Genomic DNA, 19,009 nt, shown 5'->3' with positions numbered 1-19,009 from the left:
GGATTACAAGCGTGTGCCACCATGCCTGGCCATATTAAGTATATTGATCTTAGAAATAAGGAAATTCTGATTTACTTTTTCAGGAGAAAAGCATATAAATATTTTAATTTCTCTAAGTTTTATTTCATTTAACATCAAGAACTTGACTTTGATTTTATTTTTCAAATACCACTGACTTTTTTTTGGTGGTACTGGGGTTCCTGGAAGCCCTTCTACCTCCGGGCTACACTCCCAGACCTATTTTATGCTTTTTTAAATTTGGAAACAGGGTCTCTTAAGCCAGCGAGGCTGACTTCGAACCTGCGAACCTGCGTGATCCTCCTGTCTCTGCCTCCCAAGTGCAGGGATTACAAGTGTGCACCACCATGCCCGGCCACTGACTTTTAATGCAAGATTATTCCATAAGTACCTGCCTCTTGGTCTGCAGACTGGCCCATTGTGGTTCTCTCCATTCTTGGACCAGAATTGTCCTACTTGTTTCCCTATTTTATATTTTTTTTCAGCCTTCGATGGCCTTTTATCAATTGTACTTTATTTTTTGACCTGAACTACAAAAGAGTATACCACATTTTCACCATCATTACTCTTTGTAATGTTTGCCTTCATTTCATTTTCAAGGAGATTTAGCAATGGCTAGGATATATTTGTATCTTGAATATATTTTTGGGGTCTGGCAGATGTGAGGTTGCTCCAGTTTCACTAATAGTTTTCCCCGTGTTCAGACCTTTAATGGGTCAACATTAGTTTAACTTTTCTTGCTAGTATGATCACACTAATTTTGAAATCTTAGGTTGCTGAAGAGAGAAAACAGACCCTAAGTGTCTCATGTAAGCTTTGTATTTTATTTTCTATAATAATATGTTGAGCTAGTTTTAAATTCGGACTGCCCAAATTTTGGTTAAGGGTATGTTTCAGTATTTGTATCGCAAATATACTTAATATACTTACATATGTTACATGTTTATTAAGAAAGTAAGATTATCATCAGAATTTTTAAAATTTGACTATGTTATTAAAAGTGACTATGTTATTTAGGGCAGGGAAAAGAAATAAAGCACTCAGGCAGGTTGCTGGTGGCAGTCCAAATGGCTGATCAGAGAGTCTTTATATGCATCAGTAATGTGTTGTGCAGTATACGCTGAAATATATTTCACAAGGGAGGAAAACGGAATACGTTACATATGCTGTTCCTAAGTGCAATGAGTATAAAGCTCCATTACTCACTGTAGGCAGGTGCTTTTTATATGAGGCTTTAAAGAAGTCTAAAACCACTGGTGCAGTGATTGGTTTGTAAAGACACCACTTAGCTTTCAGCAGTTTGATCAGGTAAAGAGGCTAAATGTATGCAAACACTTCATTAATGATTTTGGCTTGATGATTAAAGTATCTTGGTGTAATAACCATCGCTGTCACATTTTATAGTAAATGAAATTTGTGACTTGTTTATGAAAAACTACTTTCAGGGATACAGGAAAAATTTTATTTATTTATTTTTTGTTGATGATAAGGAAATGTCACTTCCCAAAATTTCAAGATACATATATGTATTTGAAAATGTTTTTGAAGGAATTTCTAAAAAATATTCCTTGGTAGTTTTAAGTTTTTGTTTTCTAGAAACTGAAGTACTTTATAGGTATTATGATTGGATACATTTCGGAACCTGTGGTAACTCTTTAGGATAGCTCTGCAGTGGATTGATGAATACCATGAAGCATTAAAATTCTATAAGGATTTGTAGCAGTCTCACCTACATATAGAAGCCCCTATGTTTCTCCTCTTTGATACTTCCAACTCTTAGAAAGAACCGGCACCTACTTATTGTTTAAACATCTAAAATATGAACTAAATGTAAAAAAAAGGTATTTTTCAAATTTTGATTTAGGCTTCAAAACTTGAAGCAGTGGGTTTTCTTTTCATACCTGCCATTGATTTCTTTCTTCTCTCCTTTTCTTAAGCGCTCATTTGTATTCTTCCCATATAGTTAACCATTTGAAAATGTACAGTTCAATTGTATTTTGTGCATTCATAATGAGGTACAAGTACCAGCTTTAAACCTTTGTGTCACCTGTAAGATCCCATATCTATAAAGCAGTTGCTCCCAGTTCCTCCTTTCTTCTATCACCTGCTATCCTTTAATCTACTTCCTGTTTTTGTGGTTTAACCTATTCTGAATATATTATATTAAGAGAATATAATATAATATAAAATATATGACTTTTTTCTCATTGTAATTCTCTGGAGATCTATCCAAGTTGTGTGTATCAATAGTATGTTTTTATTGCTGAATAATATTTTATGGTATAGATATATCCTTTTAACCTTTTATCTGTTGAAGGATGTGTGTGTGTTCCCCCTTCTACTTTTTGGCTATTATTAATTACCTGCTATCAATATTTGCATACAAGTTTTTATGTGAACATAATTTTTCATTTTTCTGAGATTAATGCCCCAAAGTGGAACTGCTGGGCTCTATGGTAGTTACATATTTAGTTTTTAAAGGAACAAACTATTTTCAGTATGGCTGTACCATTCACATTTCCACCAATAATGACTTCCGTATCTTCATATACTCACTAGTACTTTATTTGTTTGCATTTTAATCCTTGGAATAGGTATGTGATGATATCCTATTATAGTTGTAATTTATATTTCTCTGATGGTAATCAAAATGATATTGTATGTCATTTTATATGCTTACTTGCTATTTGTATGTTTCCTCAGTGAATATTGTTCATTTTAGTTTATTTTAATATTATATTATGTCTTTACTGTTGAGTTTTGAAGATTCTTAAAATTTTCTAGATTCTTGTCCTTTTGAACAAATGCTTTCCAAACATCCTTTCTCATTGCTAATTTTTTATCATTCTTTTAACATTTTTTCCAATAAAACAAATGTTTATAATTTTGATTAGGCCTCTTTTTTTCCTTTTACAAATTGCTATTTTGTTGTTAAGTTTAAAAACTCTTTGCCTAGTTCTACTTCCCAAGGACATCTCCCTATGAATTTTTTTCTCCCTCTGAATTGGTAGATCTAGACTGAGGGTAATAGTTTGCCTATGGATGTCCACTTGTTCCAGCACTGTTTTTGAGTAGGCTTTCTTTCATTGATATGCATTTACACCTTTGTCAAAAATTATTTTGCAAATTTGCCTTTGTCCTTGCTTGGGTTCTCTGTTCTGTTTTCCTGATCTATGTGTTTTTCTTTCACCAGTACTGTTTGATCTAACAATATAATAAGTCTTCAAATTAAGTAGATTGATTTCTCTGATTAGGTTTCTTTGGAATTGTTTTTAGTTATTCTAGTTCCCTTTCTTTTCTGTAAAAAACTTAGAATATTGTCTATCTACAATACATCTTCATTATGTTGAAGTATTCCAATTGTGAACACTATACACCTCTTCTATCTATATGGCTCATCTTTGATTTCTTTAATCAACATTTTTTAGTTTTTTAGCATATACATGCTCAATGTTTTGTTAGTTTGACATGTATTTCCTTCTATTCAGTGATTGTAAATGGTATTGCATTTTTTAGTATAAGTATATGTACTTATTGCTAGCACATAGAAATATACTGATTTGTCTATTTTTATTTTATACTTTGTCTTATAAAACATACCTGTTTTTTCTAGGTGGTCTTCATTTTTAATTTTAGATTCCTTGGGATGTAAGTATATTTATGTCAAATGAAGAAGGGCAATTTTGTTTTGTTTGTTTTCTTTTTTCCCTCTTTAACATCTATATACCTTTCTCTTAGCCCATTGGCTTCAGCTTTGGCATCATGTTGAATAATGGTACTGAAAGTGAAATCCTTGGCTCTCTTCCAATGTTTGTATGAAAGCATTCAGCTTTTTACCATTAAGAGTTTTAACGTCTTTGTAGACACTCTTATGTTGAGAAAATTGCTCTCTATTCCTACTTTCCTATTTTTTTTAAACCATGAATCTGTGTTGAACTTTGTTAAATTCTTTTTCTGCATCTGTTGATATTATATCTTTTATACTCTCTACTTTGGCCTGTTAATATGGGTTACATTGATAATTCCAACATTGAGCCAGCTGTCCATTCCTGGGATGAACCCTAGTTTGCTCTTGTGTGTTATTTATATTTATACACACATTAATACATTGTTTAATTTCATTTTCTTTCTTTTGTTTGTAGTACTAGGGATTGAACCTAGGGCCATTTTACTTCTGAGATACACCTCCAGCCTATTTTATTTTTATTTTGAAACAGTGTCACTAGGTTGATGATAATCTTACTACTGCTAAGGCTGTCCTCCAACCTGTGATCCTCTTTTCTTAGCCTCCCTGTGCCACCACTCTCAGCTCTTTATTAGTTTTAACTGCATATTTCATTGATTTCTTCCATCTTTATTATTTCCTTTTTCTCTTTGCTTTGAATACATTTTGTTGTTCTTCCATAGCGTTTTGTGATGAGAACCTAGAGTATTGACTTGAGACTTATGTTTTCCAGTGTAAAGATTTTGGTGTTATAAAGGTCTCTCCACACCACTTTAATTGTGTCCCACAAATTTTCATATATTATATAGTTATCAGTTGAATTTTTAAAAATTTCCCTTGAGTCTTTTTCTTTGACCTTTGAAATAGATCTGTTAATTTCTGAGTCATTTTTATATTATTTTTCTTACTGATTTCTAATTTGAAAGTATTATGATTAGAGAATAAACTGTACATAACCTTAGTTCTTATAATTTCTTTGAGGTTAATTTATGGCCAGAATGATATGGTGTATCCTTTTATGTGTTTTGTGGGCATTTGAAAAGTATGTTGCTGTTATTCTGTAATATGTACGATGTTGGTTGATGATATTTTCACTTCTCTGCATCTTTTTTGATATTCTGAGTAATTGTACTATCAGTTGTGGAGAGTGGTTTTGATGTATCCATCTATAATCATCAGTTTGTTTATTTCTCAGTATAGTTTTATTTCTGCTTTCTATATTTCTATGTTAATGCACATTTCAAATTGCTATTTTTTGGAAGACTGGTTCTTATATATGTATTTTTTTGCTCTGAAATCTACCTTATTTGACATGAAAATAATTGTTCTGTACAAAGTTGCAGTTAGAAAGAATAGATTCTGGTGTTATATTGCACAGTAGGGTGCCTATAGTTAATAATGTATCTTTCAATAGCTAGAAGAGAGAATTTTGAATGTTTGTTTCATCACAAAGAAATAATAAAATGAGGTGATGGATATCCTACTTAACCTGATTTGCATATTATACAACATATACCTATGTTGAAATATTTTATTTTATGTATTTGTATAGGTATGTGTCTGTTAAAAACAAAATAAAGAAAGCCAGACATGGTAGTACACACCTATAATCCCAGTACTTGAGAGTCTGAGACAGGAGAATTGCAGGTTTGAGACCAGCCTCAGCAATTTAGTGAGACCCTCAGCAACCTAGCTAAGACCCTGTTTCAAAGTAAAAAATAAACAAGAGGACTGAGGATATAGCCTGGAGATAGAATGCCCTTGGGTTCAATTCTCAGTACTAAAATAACAACAGCAACAAACCAATACCTCTCCCCACACCAAATAAGAAACTCTACTGGATTAAAAACTTAGATGAAAGACCCCAAACTATAAAGCTACTAGAAGAAAAAGGGAAAAGCTTCTGATATTGATCTAGCCAATAACTTTTTTTTTAAGGTAAGAACTCTAAAAAATAGTAGTAAAAACCAAAGGTAGATAAATGGGATTATATCAAACTGAAAATCTTTTGCACAGCCAATGAAATAATCAACAAAGTGAAGAGATAACCTGTTGAGTAGTAGAAAATTTAGAAACCATCTATCTAATAAGGGTTTGATATTCAAATTATATGGGAAACTTAAACAACTTAATAGTATGGAAACAACCCAAATGAAAATGGGTAAAGGATTTGAGTGGACATTTCTCAAAAGAAGATAGGCAGTTGGCCAACAGGCACATAGAAGAATGCTCAGCATCAGAGAAATGCAAACTAAAGCCCAGTGTGGCGGAGCACACCTGCAATTCCAGGACTTGGGAGGCTGAGACATGCGGATCCCATGTTTGAGGTTAGCCACAGCAACTTGGGAGGCCCTCAGCAACTTATAGCAACCCTGTTTCAAAATAAAAACTAAAGCTGGGTATGGTGGTATACACCTGTAATCCCAGTATGTAAGAGGTTGAGCAGAGGATTACAGGCCAGCCTCAGCAATGTAGGGGGACTCTCAGCAACCTAGCAAGACCCTGCTTTAAAACCAAACAAAACCAAAAAGTAAGAAGGGCTGGTAGTGTAGCTCAGAGGTAGATTGCTCCTGGGTTCAATTCCCAGTAAGGCCCAGGTATACCACACTGTTGGGGGTGTAGCTCAGAGGTAGAATGACTGGATTTAATCCCCAGTGCCATCCTCTCTCACAGGTGAATAATGCAAACTAAAAGCACAGTGAGATATCTCCTCACACTCTTATCAAAGGGATGAAAGATGGCATTGGGAAGAAGGTGGAGAAAATGGAAACCGGCCATACGCTTAGTGGGAATGCAAATTAGTACATTCTTTATGGAAGAAATTATGGAGGTGCCTCAAATAATTAAACCTAGACCTGCCATATGATCCATCAGTCCCCACTACTTGGAAATACAATCAGTATGTTGGAAAGAGATCTGCTTTCTCATGTTTGATGATAGGTCAAGTATGGAACCAACTTAAGTGTCCATCAGTGGATGAATAGATAAAATGTTAGAGAAATAAGCAATGGAAAACTAAGTCACCTCAGAATGAAAGAAGATCCTGTTTTTTGTGACAACATAGATGAACCTAGAGAACATTACTAAGTGCTAGAAGCCAGGTACAGAAAGACAAATACAACATGATCTCATGCATATGTGTTATCCAAAAGTTAAAATCACAAAAGTGGAGTAAAATGGTGGTTGCCAGAGGCTAGGAGGTGTCAGTCAACAGAGTTTTAAAAGTAAACAGTATAAAGTAAACAGAGTTTTAGGTAAACCGGAGAAATAAATTTGAGAGTCCTATTGTATAGTCACTATTGTTAATAATAATGTAGTATATTCTTGAAAACTGCTAAAAGTAGATTTTATTCATTCTCACTACAAAAAATAAGCATATGAAGTAATGCAGAGTAATTCAGTTAGCCATTCCACAATATAAATATACTTAAAACATATCTTTGTAAATACATACAATGTTTTCAATGAAAATGAATTTTAAAATAACCTGTTTTGGAGCCAGGCATGGTGGTACATACCTGTAATCCCAGTATTTGGTAGGCTGAGACTGGTGGATTGCCCAGCCTCAGTGGTTTAGTGAGACCATATTTCAAAATAAAATAAAATAAAATAAAAATAGGGTTAGAGATGCGGCTCAGAAGTAGAATGCCCTTGAGTTCAATCCCCAGTACCAAAAATAAACCAAACCAAAACACTTTCACATTTTTCTTAATTGAGACGTCACATAACCGAAAAATTACCATTTACTCATTTTATTACTTCTATATGCATGTATATATAGAACCCTGAGCCATACCCAGGTTCTTTTTAATTTTTAACTTTAAAACATGGTCTTGCTAGCTTACCATGGCACCTGGCACCATTTACCTATTTTTTATTTATTTTTGTGGTATTGGGAATTGAACCCAGGGACATTCTACATCTGATCTACACCTTCGGCCCGATTTTTTATTTTTTTGAAACACTTTAAGCTGTGCAAAGCTCCCCTAAATTGCTGAAGCTGGCCATGGATCTGTAGTTCTCTTCTTTTAGCCTCCCAAACACTGACAATTATGTGCCACCATGACTGGCTTTACCCATTTTTAAATGTGAAGTTCTGAGGCTTTTAGTGTACTCATAAAGTCATGCAGCCATCATTAAAACATTTTATTTTTAGAACATTTTTCTCTTCCCCAAAGAAGCCCATGTTTATTTAGCACCCACTCCCCTAGCAACTAGTCCATTCAGTGTTTCCTTGGTTTTACCAATTTCGAATATTATTTTCTATTAACAGAATCATTCAGTATGTGACCTGTTCTGTCTGGCTTCTTTCATTTATCCCGTTTTCAGGGTTCATACTTGTAGTATGTTTTAGTACTTCATTTTTCTTTGTAGAGTAATGATATTACAAGGCATGGTTATTCTACATGTTGTTTATCCATTAATAACTTAGAAAAATAAGTTCAGTTGAACATTTGAGGTGTTTTTACTTCTTGGCTACTAAGAATAATGCTTCTAAGGAACATTCTTGTGCATTCTTTCTGTGAGCATATATTTTTAATTCTCTTTGGCATTACAGTAGGAGTGTAATTGATGGGTCCTATAGTGTCTCCATGTTTAACTTTTCGATTACTTGCCAAATTGTTCTCCACAACAGCTGCATATTTTATCCCTAGTCCCAGTATATGAGTGTTCCCATTTCGCTACACATCTGCTAACAGTTATTTTTTTTATACATAGCCACCCTACTTGATGTGATATAGTATGTCACATGTTCTACTATTTACTCATTAATACTTGACAACTATACTTTCTTCATTTTTTCATTTCACCCATGTTGGTATATTTGAGAATAATTTCTTATAGACTGCATACAGTTGAATAATGGTTTTTGATCCAGTTAACAAATTTTGGATTTTAATTAGCTGACCGTCAGTCATAGCAAGTGAAACAATGTACTAGGTCTTAAGTTTACCATTTTGTGTTGGCTTGTTTGAGCTCCCTATTCTTTCTCCCCCTTTTGTCTGTTTTCGAACCCTACTTCCCTCCATTTACGTCTGTACTCCCTTGCTTATATTTGCCTAAAATATTTCTTCTATGCATATTGATAACCACATATTATACTAATTTTGCTTCAACATGAAACATAGTTTTGAAGACTCAAGAGGAAAAAACTTTATTATGGTTACCTTAGCTTAGCTTTTCATATTCTTTCCAAATATTACAGTTTTAAAAATTTAATCCTTTATTACATGTTTGGAGAATTAAACTTTAGCTTCCATGGTAGATTTGCCGGTGACAGACTTTCTCAGTTTCTCTTTACTTGGGTATTTCTACTTTTCTACTTCATTCTTAAAAGATGTTTTTACTTGATATGTGTTTTTTGGTTCTTTTTTTTTTTTTAGCAGATGGAAAATGTCGTGCCATTTTCTTTTAATTTTTATGGTTTCTAATGAAATATATGCTGTCACTTGAATAATTTTCTTCCATATGTATAAAGTGTTATTTTATACTTGCTTTTTTCAAGATTTTTTTTCTTTAATTTTCAGAAATTTTTCATGTCTTTGTATATTTTTGTATTTACTCTGTTTGGGGGTTGCTCTGCCTTTTTTGGGGGAGGGTGTTCTGAAGATTGAGTTCAGGGCATTCTACCTCTAAGCTACAGCCCCTGTCCTTTTTTATGTATTTATTTGAATTAAGGTCTCACTAAGTTGCTAAGAGGTTTGCCAAGTTTTTGAGACTGGCCTGGCATTCGTGATCCTCCTGGATCAGCCTCCCAAGTACTGGAGTTACAGGCATGTGGCCCTGTTAGCTCTACGTCTGTACCTTCGAATTACATCTTTTGCCAAAATTGAAGTTGTTCAGGCCTTTGCTTTTCCAAGGACTTTTCTCTGCCTCTTCTCCTTTTGGACTCAAGAAAAGAATGCTGGATCCATTAAGTTTCTTGTTTTGCATGTTAAAATTTTCAGTTCTAAAATTTTTTTTGTTCATTTTTATATTTTTTTTGAATGGCTTCTTGTTTACTTGCTAAAATCTGTTCTAAACATACATTTAATTACTAATTGAGTTATTTTTTATGATAGCTGCTTTAAAATCTTAGATCCCACATCTGTTTAATTTTTCAGGGATATGTATTATCTTTTTCCTTCAGTTTGGGATCTTTTTGGTGTTTGATGTGAAGAATGTTTTTTGATTAAAACCCAGATATTTAGATACTGTGTTCTGAGATTTTAGGTTTTATTTAAATCTGTGGATTTAATTGGCTTTTTCTGAAAACGCTCCAACAGTGGAAGGGGACATAATGCCTCTTTGTTATTGCCACATGGTCATAGAAGCCTAGGTTTTCTAGTTGGCTCCTGTTGGTATCTAAGGTCAGGGTGATTCTTGTTACTTCTGGCCTAGTGTGGAAATTCTGGCTCTTGGAATGTCCATTGATACCTTCCTGCTTGGAATGTTAGAATTGCTTGTTTTAGTCAGGTTTTCCTTCCCTGAATCCAAAAATGCTCAACAAGCACAACTTGGAGGAGGAAAGGTTTATTTGGGCCCGGAGTTTTAGAGGTTTAGTTGATAGTCAGCTCCAACACAAAAACTGCAGTGGCAGAGTAAGTGGCAGAGAGAAAAGAATAGTCTGAGTCATGACTACTGGAAGTAGAGAGAGAGGGGGAGTGAGCCAGGGACATATATAGTCTCCAGGACCCTGTCCCCAGTGGCCTAGTTCCTCAGCATACCCTACTTCTGAATCTTGCTACATTAAGGACATGTTTCAACACATGAGCTTTTTAGGGACATTACAGACCCAAATCATAACATGTCCTATTTCTTTTTTCATGAAATCTCCATTGACATTGTGATGGTGGAGGTAAGGTGGCTTGTTGCAATCACCCTGGGTAAACAGATTTCTGACTCTCACTAGACACCCCCCCACACACACACACACTTTTTGTGGTACTGAGGATAGAACCCAGGGCCATTGTACCTTCAAGCTATACCCCCAGCCCCTATTTTTTAGTGTTTTTATTTTGAAACAGATTCTCACTGATTTGCAAAGGGCCTTGCTAAGTAGCTGAGGCTGTCCTCAAACCATTATTCTCTGGTCTTAGCTTCCCGAATGCTGGGATTACAAGCGTGCACCACCACACCTGGCTTAGATTTCCTTGAATACCATTTAGCTGTAAGGGGAAAGGCTACCACGTTACTGCTGGGTTTGATTACAAGTCTAAGCTCCTCAGTACCATTCATTTTCCTCTAAAAGACATAATTTTTTTTTTTGTTTAAGGAAGGAAGGAATGGAATTTTTTTGTTGAAGGAAGGAAGGAAGGAAGGAAGAAAATAGTGCTGGAGGTGTAGCTTGGAGGTAGAAATCCTCTGGGTTCCACCCCCAGTACCACCAAAAAAAAAAAAATAATAATAATACTCTTGGTTTCTTTCTATTCCATCATCAAATTGAAACTGTAAAACACCCTCAATTGTAAGCACTAGGGAGATAAGAGGGGGGAGCCTTAGTGCTGTCGAATGTTGTGTTCTACATGAATGCTGCTCTCTGAAAGGGTGAAAGGAAAGCTGTGAGGGAAGCATCATGGTACAATGAAAGAGCTAGATCTCTGAAACTAACTAAATGTGACTTCATATATGGAAATAATTACTTACCTACCTAGTAATTAGGTGGCTTAAGGCAAGTCCTTATTCATTACTGTTACTTGCGGAGTCCAAAATTACTCTAGTTACTGTTTAAGTATTTAACTCATAGCACACAGTTGAAATAGACATACTGTGTGGTACTCATTAGCAAGTACTGAAGTAAAAATAAAAATATAACAGCAGAACAGACGGCTCCTGAAGAGGTATTATCTAATTTTGGAAGATAGATAATCAATGAGCAAGTAGTAGGAGTAGGGTTATCAGAACAGGGAAAAGGGCCTGTGGTGATGAAACTAAGAAACAAATTAATCCTCAATCAAACCTAGAAAGATAAGATTACAGAAAGCAGCCATTTTGAAGGTAGGAATGCAGATGAGGCTAGAAACATGAGGAATGACTGAAAGCCTATCTAATGAACACAGGTACAAAATTCCTCAATAAGACCACTAAAGCTCAGGAAATAAAACCAAGAAGTAATAAATGGTATGGCATCAAATTGAAAAGCTTTTTAACAGTAGAGGAGATAAGAGCATGAAGAGAGAACCTACAAAATGGAATAAAATCTTTGTCAGGTACTCCTGACAGAAGATTAATGCCCAGAATATATAAAGGACTCAATTTTTTTTTTTTTTTTTTTGGTGGTACTGGGGTTCCTGGAAGCCCTTCTACCTCCGGGCTACACTCCCAGGCCTACTTTTACATTTTTGTTTGGAAACAGGGTCTCCTAAGCCAGCGCGAGCGGCTGGCTTCGAACCTGCGCGATCCTCCTGTCTCTGCCTCCCAAGCGCGGGGATTACAAGCGTGCGCCACCACGCCCGGCATAAAGGACTCAAATTTTAACACCAAAAAGTCACAACCTAATCAATAAGTGGGCAAATTAACTAAACATATTTTAAAGGAAGAAATAAAAATGAGCAGCAAGTATATGAAAAAATGTTCAACATTTCTAGTTCTCAGGGAAATGCAAACCAAAAATACACTGATATTCCATCTCACTCCAGTTGGAATGGCAGTCATCAAGAACACAAATAACAGGACCACCCATACCATCTCATCAGTGATAAATCTTCTGAAGTAGAGACCTGTCTTTTTTTTTTTTTTTCAAGTAGCCTTTTAGGTTATCTTTTTTTAAAAAAAATGTTTTATTGGTGCATTGTAGTCATACATCTTTTTTTTCTTTCTTTCTTTCTTCCCTTTTTTTTTTGGTGGTATTGGGGTTCCTGGAAGCCCTTCTACCTCCGGGCTACACTCCCAGAACTATTTTATATTTTTATTTGGAAACAGGGTCTCTTAAGCCAGCAAGACTAGCTTCAAACCTGTAAGATCCTCCTGTCTCCACCTCCCAAGCACTGGGATTACAAGCATGCGCCACCACGCCCGGCTTAGTCATAATGGGATAAAAGATGGTGGAGACATACATGCACACATCATCCAGTTAGCCCTTACCCAATTCCTGTTCCACTCTCTCCCTCTCCCTCCTTTCCATGTTTGGCTTAGTGATTGACTTTGATATGTTTGTTTAAATGCATCATGTGCTTTAAAGTTTCCCTCTTCCCCCCTCCCATCTCCTCAGCTAGGTTGCCTTATTTGCTTATCTATAGAATCTTCTTCATTTAGAGTTCTTCCTCTTACCCATTTCTTCCTAGCTTTCGCATATTAGGGAAAGCATCTGATTTCTTATTTTTGTGACTGACTAATCTCACTTAGCATAATGTTCTCCAGTTCCATCCATTAACCTGTAAATAATGTAATTGTGTTTTTCTTTATGGCTGAGTAAAATTTCATTGTGTACATATCCCACAGTTTTGTAATCCATTCATCTTTTGATGGACATCTTGGCTGGTCCCACAGTTTGGCAATGGTGAATTGTAGGGCTATGAACATAGATACACATGCATTAGTTCGGTAGTTTGGTTTTCTTTCTTTTGGGTGGATACCCCGCAATGGTATTGCTGGTTCAAATGGTAAATTTGTTCCCATTCTTTTGAGGATTCTCCATACTGTTTTCCAGAGTGGTTGTACTAATTTGCAATCCCACCAACAATGTTTTAGAGTTTCTACTTCTCCACATCCTCACCAGCATTTGTTGTTTGTATTTTGAATGGTTGTCATTCTAGTTGGCATTAGGTGAAATCTCAGGGTAGTTTTGATTTGCATCTATCTGACTGCCAATAATGTTGAGAATTTTTTCATGCATTTATTGGCCATTTGAATTTCTTTTTTCATGAAGTGTCTATTTAGTTCACTTGCCTATTTTTTAAATTGGGTTATTTGTTTTCTTAATGCTGAGTTTTTTTAGTTCTCTGTATATTCTAGATATTAGTCCTCTATTGGAGGAATAGTTGGCAAAAATCTTCTCCCATTCTGTTGGCTCTCGATTGAGGTTCTTGACAGTTTCCTTTGCTGAACAGAAACTCTTCAGTTTCATGCAATCCCAGGTATTGATTTGCCTTTTAATTTGTTGTGCCTTTGGGGTCTTGGGAAAGTGTTTATCTGTGCCTATGTGTTGCATTGTTGGACCCTATGCCCTCTTCAAGGAGCCTCAAGGTTTCTGGTCTAATTTCCAAGTCTTTGATCCATCTTGAATTGACTCTGTGTAGGGTGAGAAAGTGGGGTTTATTTCCATTTTTTTTTACATATGGTTAACCAATTTTGCCAACACCATTTGTTGAACAGGCTATCTTTTTCCAGTGTATGTTTTTTGTTTCTTTGTAAAAAATGAATTGGCTGTAAGTGTGTGGATTTGTTTCTGAGTCACCTATTCTGCTCCATTGGTCTGTGTATCTGTTTTAGTGCCAGTACCGTGCTGTTTTTATCACAGTGGCTTTGTAGTATAGTTTAAAGTCAGGTATTGTACATAATTTACTGCACATCAAAGCCTGTTTTTTCTTTTTTTCTTAATCACTTGCTCTTCTTGTATTATAGAAAGAATCAAAATTTTGTATGATAATGCAATTTTGAGAATCAGTAAGGGAACACAATATCCAGGATAACCAAAAGCAGATTAACCTCATGTTCATCTTTTCTTTCCTGCCACAACAAATATATGAGATGCTCTGACAGTTTAATAGCTATTTTTGTACTCATTGTGGCCAAAAAAGAAACAACCCAAGTATTTCTATACAATTCATGCATATTCAATGGAATCTGAGAAAAAGTTATTTCATAAAAAGACAGGCTAAACAACAAAAATAAAACACAAATAACAGCATGCCTATAATCCTACTCCTAGCTAGTTTATGATTTTCTTAATTTTGAAATATAAAAGATACTATTATTTAACCTAAATGTGGAATGCAGAAAAGAAGGGAAATTTTGTCCTTGGGTATTGAGGAATTTGAGCAGAATTATTAGTAAAAGGCACAAGTTTTGTGTGATGGTTGGACTGTCTCACCTATGCTCTGCCATTTACTAACTGTATTAATTTTTTCAAAAGCTAGTTAATTTCTTTAATCTGTTGAATCCTCATCTAGAAAATGAAGACCTTAGTATCTATATAATGGGTCATTTTCATGGGGATAAATGAAGATTTTTTCTTTCTTTCTTTTTTTTTTTTTTTGGTACTTGAGGTTGAACACAGACACATTTTGCCTTTGAGCTACCACACCCATGGCCCTATTTTACTTTGAAACAGTGTCTCCCTAAGTTGCTGAGTGACTTTCCTAAATTGTAGAGGCTGCCCTTGAACCTGTGATCCTCCTGTCTCAGCCTCCCAAGTACTGCGAGTGCAGGCATGTGCCACCTTGCCCTGCCTGGAGGATTAAATGAGTTTTGTGTGCATAACCCATAGTAAATCATTAGAAAATGTTAACTGATTAGAGATCAATATTACTATCATCATTGTAGTGGTTATCAATACCATCAAATAATGTTCTATAGGTTTCTGTGCCTATATAAATTCTCACCTACCCTTCATGACCAAATTAAGTTTTCTCAGCCATCTCTCAGCCATTTACTTATGGTAATCATTGTGTACAGATTTTTATCAGGTAACCCAAAAGGTAAATACTAACATTTCTAGCAGATACCACTGTCTCTGCTTCCTTGTTTTTGGCCTATTTTTTCTAATTTCTTCATCCCAACTGAGCAAAATATTTTATTTATTTAGGTAGTTTTGTGTGTAAATGTCTATGCTAAAATGAAACCTAAAACTCAGTTAAATTTGTTCTAGAAAGAAAAATCTTACTACATATTCTAAAGCCAAATATGATTTTTAAAACTTCTTTTTTAAGTAAATATTTGTACATTTAGTTTTATTTCTTGAGCTTGACTAATCAAGAGCTGACTGTGTAAGTAGAATTATGGGAGTTCAGCCCATTTATTTTAAAATTGCATCCTTTCACCTTTTTAACACTGAACTCTGAAACCTAACACAAATACTGTAAGAACATCTGAGGTAGATAATTAAAGTATAATTAAGTTTAATGCCTTGGTGAAGGAGTATAAAAATTATTTAAATTCAATCGGCTAGTACATTTGCAGTTTTCTTTTATTAGGTGTGAAATCTAAGAATCCCTTGCCAACTCTTGAGGGCTCAATCCAGAATGTTGAATTGAAGTACTGCAGCACATCATTGGTCAAATGTGCCTCTGGGACCATGGGATCAATAAAAATTTGTGCCAAAGCTCCAGGTATGTGCAGCTGGACCATGTAAAACTTTATTGCCTGTATAGGAGAATTGGCCTTGCATTTTACAAGGAGCAGTAGTGAAACAAGAATTTACTCATTGTTCCTATGAATCAGAAGTTCTAATTTTTAAAAACTTTTACTTAAAAATTTAATAGTGGCTGGATGATACTTCCTGTCTTTAATAAGTTAATTTTTACTGATGAAAAACTTTGCATAATTTTATCATTTTTAGGGATAGAAAAAATAAAGGAATATAATACTTTTATTCTTCTTAGAACTTAGGATATGACACCTAAATACAAAATAAAATGCTAATATGATACAATTAGTAAAATCCAGCTTTTAAAAATTTACTTGTAATTGACTTCACCTTCCTACCAGTGTTTTATTTTGTAATATCTACTTTAAATTGACTTTTCTTCACAAATACAATTTCAGGGTAGTTTTTTTTTTCTTTTTTGCTACTGGGGACTGAATTCAGGGATTCAGAGGCATTCTATCTTCAAGTTATGCCCCAGTTATTTTAATTGTTGTTGTTGTTGTTATTTGGAAACAGGGTCTCCCTAGGTTGCTAGGAGTCTCACTATGTTTTTGAGGCTGCTCTTGAACTTGGAATCATCTTGTCTCAGCCTCCCAAGTACTGGGATTGCAGGTATGTGTCAACATACCTGGCTCAAGAGAAGTTTATAATGGTACAGATTCTGTTGAACTTTTTAGAAGATAATATGTTTCTGTTTCCTTCTATAAACTTTTCTGAACATATTTGACCTTCATTAATAAGATGTTGAAACTTAATTTTACAAGTTAAAATGACTTTATCAGTGTGACTCCTTAGAGTATAACTATAGCTAAAAGTATCAAATATAATTGAATTGTTATGGTATTGGTATATTTTAAGATAAAGCATTCTAATTCTACTTGTGTATTTTACTTAATATTTGTTGGTGGTTTTTATTAGATATTTTATAACATTTTTAATTCAGGTGACAGTGGGAAAGAGAAGTTGATCCCCTTGCTTCAGGGTCCTTCTGATACTAAAGACCTTCATAGTACCAAGTGGCTCAATGAGAGTAGAAAGCCAGAATCCCTGTTAGCTCCAGATTTGATAGCCTTCACAATCCAAGTTCCACAACATATGGACTACTGCCACAATTCTGGTAAGTACTAATCTGTCATTATTCCCTCATTTTGCATTTTCTTTTCCAGAAAAGCTTTTAGAATTGGGCTGTATTTTTTTAAGCAATTTGTGTTCATTGGGATAGCCTCTGCAGTTGTGCTTTTCCAAAATTCAAATAAAATATTTTTGTATCATTTTTGATAATTAAAATTTTTTAAAATGTAATGATTTTTATTTTTCTTATATTACAGAATTTAATATTATATATAGCACTGAAACTCAGAGTTATATCTACAGATTCCCACTGAGCGTAATAATATATTATGTCATATAATACATATTTTTCTGGTGTATAGCAGTTTGTGTCCCACTGTTTGCCATATCAGTATTAGATGCCTGCAGCTTCTATAGTTCTGTAGAAAGGAAAAAATTTTGATAGTGAAACCATAAAACAAAATCCAGAAATTCTACTCAGAGGTTATGACTTCATTTCTTAAAGTTATATTTTTATTAATAGTACTAGGATCTGTTTCATTTTATTTGATATCATAATAACAGAACCATGCCTCTACTATTGAGAAGTGATATCAGAAGGAAATCATAAAGACTAGGAAAAGAAGTTGTGATATATAGAAACCAATATCAATCATGAGCCCAGTTAGCCAGTATGTGGTTACCAAAACCATGGTTGTCTATCAGTGAGACTAGAAATAAGATAGTGAAATAGAGTTTTCTTAAAAGGGTGTAGAGGGTGTGATTTTTCTTTATAATTAGTTGGCCAGTGAGTGGTTTCAAATCACTGCTTAAGTGTACAACTCCCTTAGGAAATTCTTCATTAAGTACCATAGCTTACAGAAAGAATGTTAAGCATTACAAAGTTCAAAGGAGAAACTACAAAAAGACTTATAATTTTACATTTTTAACACTTTTTAACCTTTTTAACACTGAACTATACAGAGGTAAATGACAATTGCATATGTACAGAAAAAAGATAAAATGATGAGTTGTATTGAAGTATCATTTGCAGGTGAATGGCATCCACATTAGAAGCTGGAGATTAGTATTGAAGGCTGTCTGAGCATGCTCTGTCATCAAGGTTCTAAACACAACACTCAAAAGGAAGGCACTGCGGAGCATGGTGGCACATGTTTGTAATCCCTGTGCTTGGGAGGTGGAGACAGGAGGATAGCTAAGGTTTGAAGCCAGCCTTGCTGGCTTAAGAGACCCTGTTTCCAAATATAAAAGGATAAAAATAGGTCTGGGAGTGTAGCCCGGAGGTAGATGGATTTCCAGGAACCCCAGTACCACAAAAAAAAAAAAAAGAAAAAAAAAGAAAAAAAAAAAAGGAAGGCACCGTTTAGCCTGGTCATTGTAAGGATGAACCCAAAACCCACATTAGGACTGTGCTTATGGGTATTTATGACAGGGATTGGTAAATACTTTCACAAAAGGCCAAAAAACACCATATGGTTTCTTGCCTCAACTATTTAGTTCATCTCTTGTAGCACAAAAATAGCAATTGATAATATATAAATGAATAGATGTGACATTGTTCCAATAAAACTTTGTTTATAAAAACAGAAAGGCCACATTTGGTCTGTGTGATTTGCCTACGGCTGCTTTAGGAGAATATGGTATTATTGGTTAAATAAATTCTCTTTTTTAATGCCTATTTAATTATGTCCCTTAAATATGTTGTTTTGTAAATTCTGTTATATAATTTCACCCATGGTAGCTTGGGCACGTTTTGTCAGATGTTTAAATTATTAAGATATTAATCAAAATGACTAAGCTTTCAGTTGTAATTTTGATACCTAGGCAGGGACTAATTTTTTTTTTAATATACTTTATTTGGAAACAGGGTTTCACTAAGTAGCTGAGGCTGGCTTTGAACCTGTGTGATC

The 19,009-nt window shown here is 34.6% G+C and overlaps 1 protein-coding gene across 3 annotated transcripts in view; it reads left to right on the top strand.

The window, feature by feature from the left end:
* VPS13B (vacuolar protein sorting 13 homolog B) overlaps positions 1-19,009 on the top strand; it is a gene marked incomplete at both ends in the record, with an annotated part of 689,491 nt that overhangs the window by 155,345 nt on the left and 515,137 nt on the right. For all 3 annotated transcript variants that reach the window (XM_080693506.1, XM_080693505.1, XM_080693507.1), the window contains 2 exons: positions 15,856-15,990; positions 16,972-17,145. In XM_080693506.1, the coding sequence (XP_080549632.1) occupies positions 15,856-15,990; positions 16,972-17,145 (309 nt within the window). The remainder of the gene's footprint in view (positions 1-15,855; positions 15,991-16,971; positions 17,146-19,009) is intronic.

The sequence above is a fragment of the Muscardinus avellanarius genome (assembly GCF_963383645.1).
Source record: "Muscardinus avellanarius genome assembly, chromosome: 4".
NCBI lineage: Eukaryota > Metazoa > Chordata > Mammalia > Rodentia > Gliridae > Muscardinus > Muscardinus avellanarius.
This window is presented reverse-complemented; position numbering and strand designations above follow the sequence as displayed.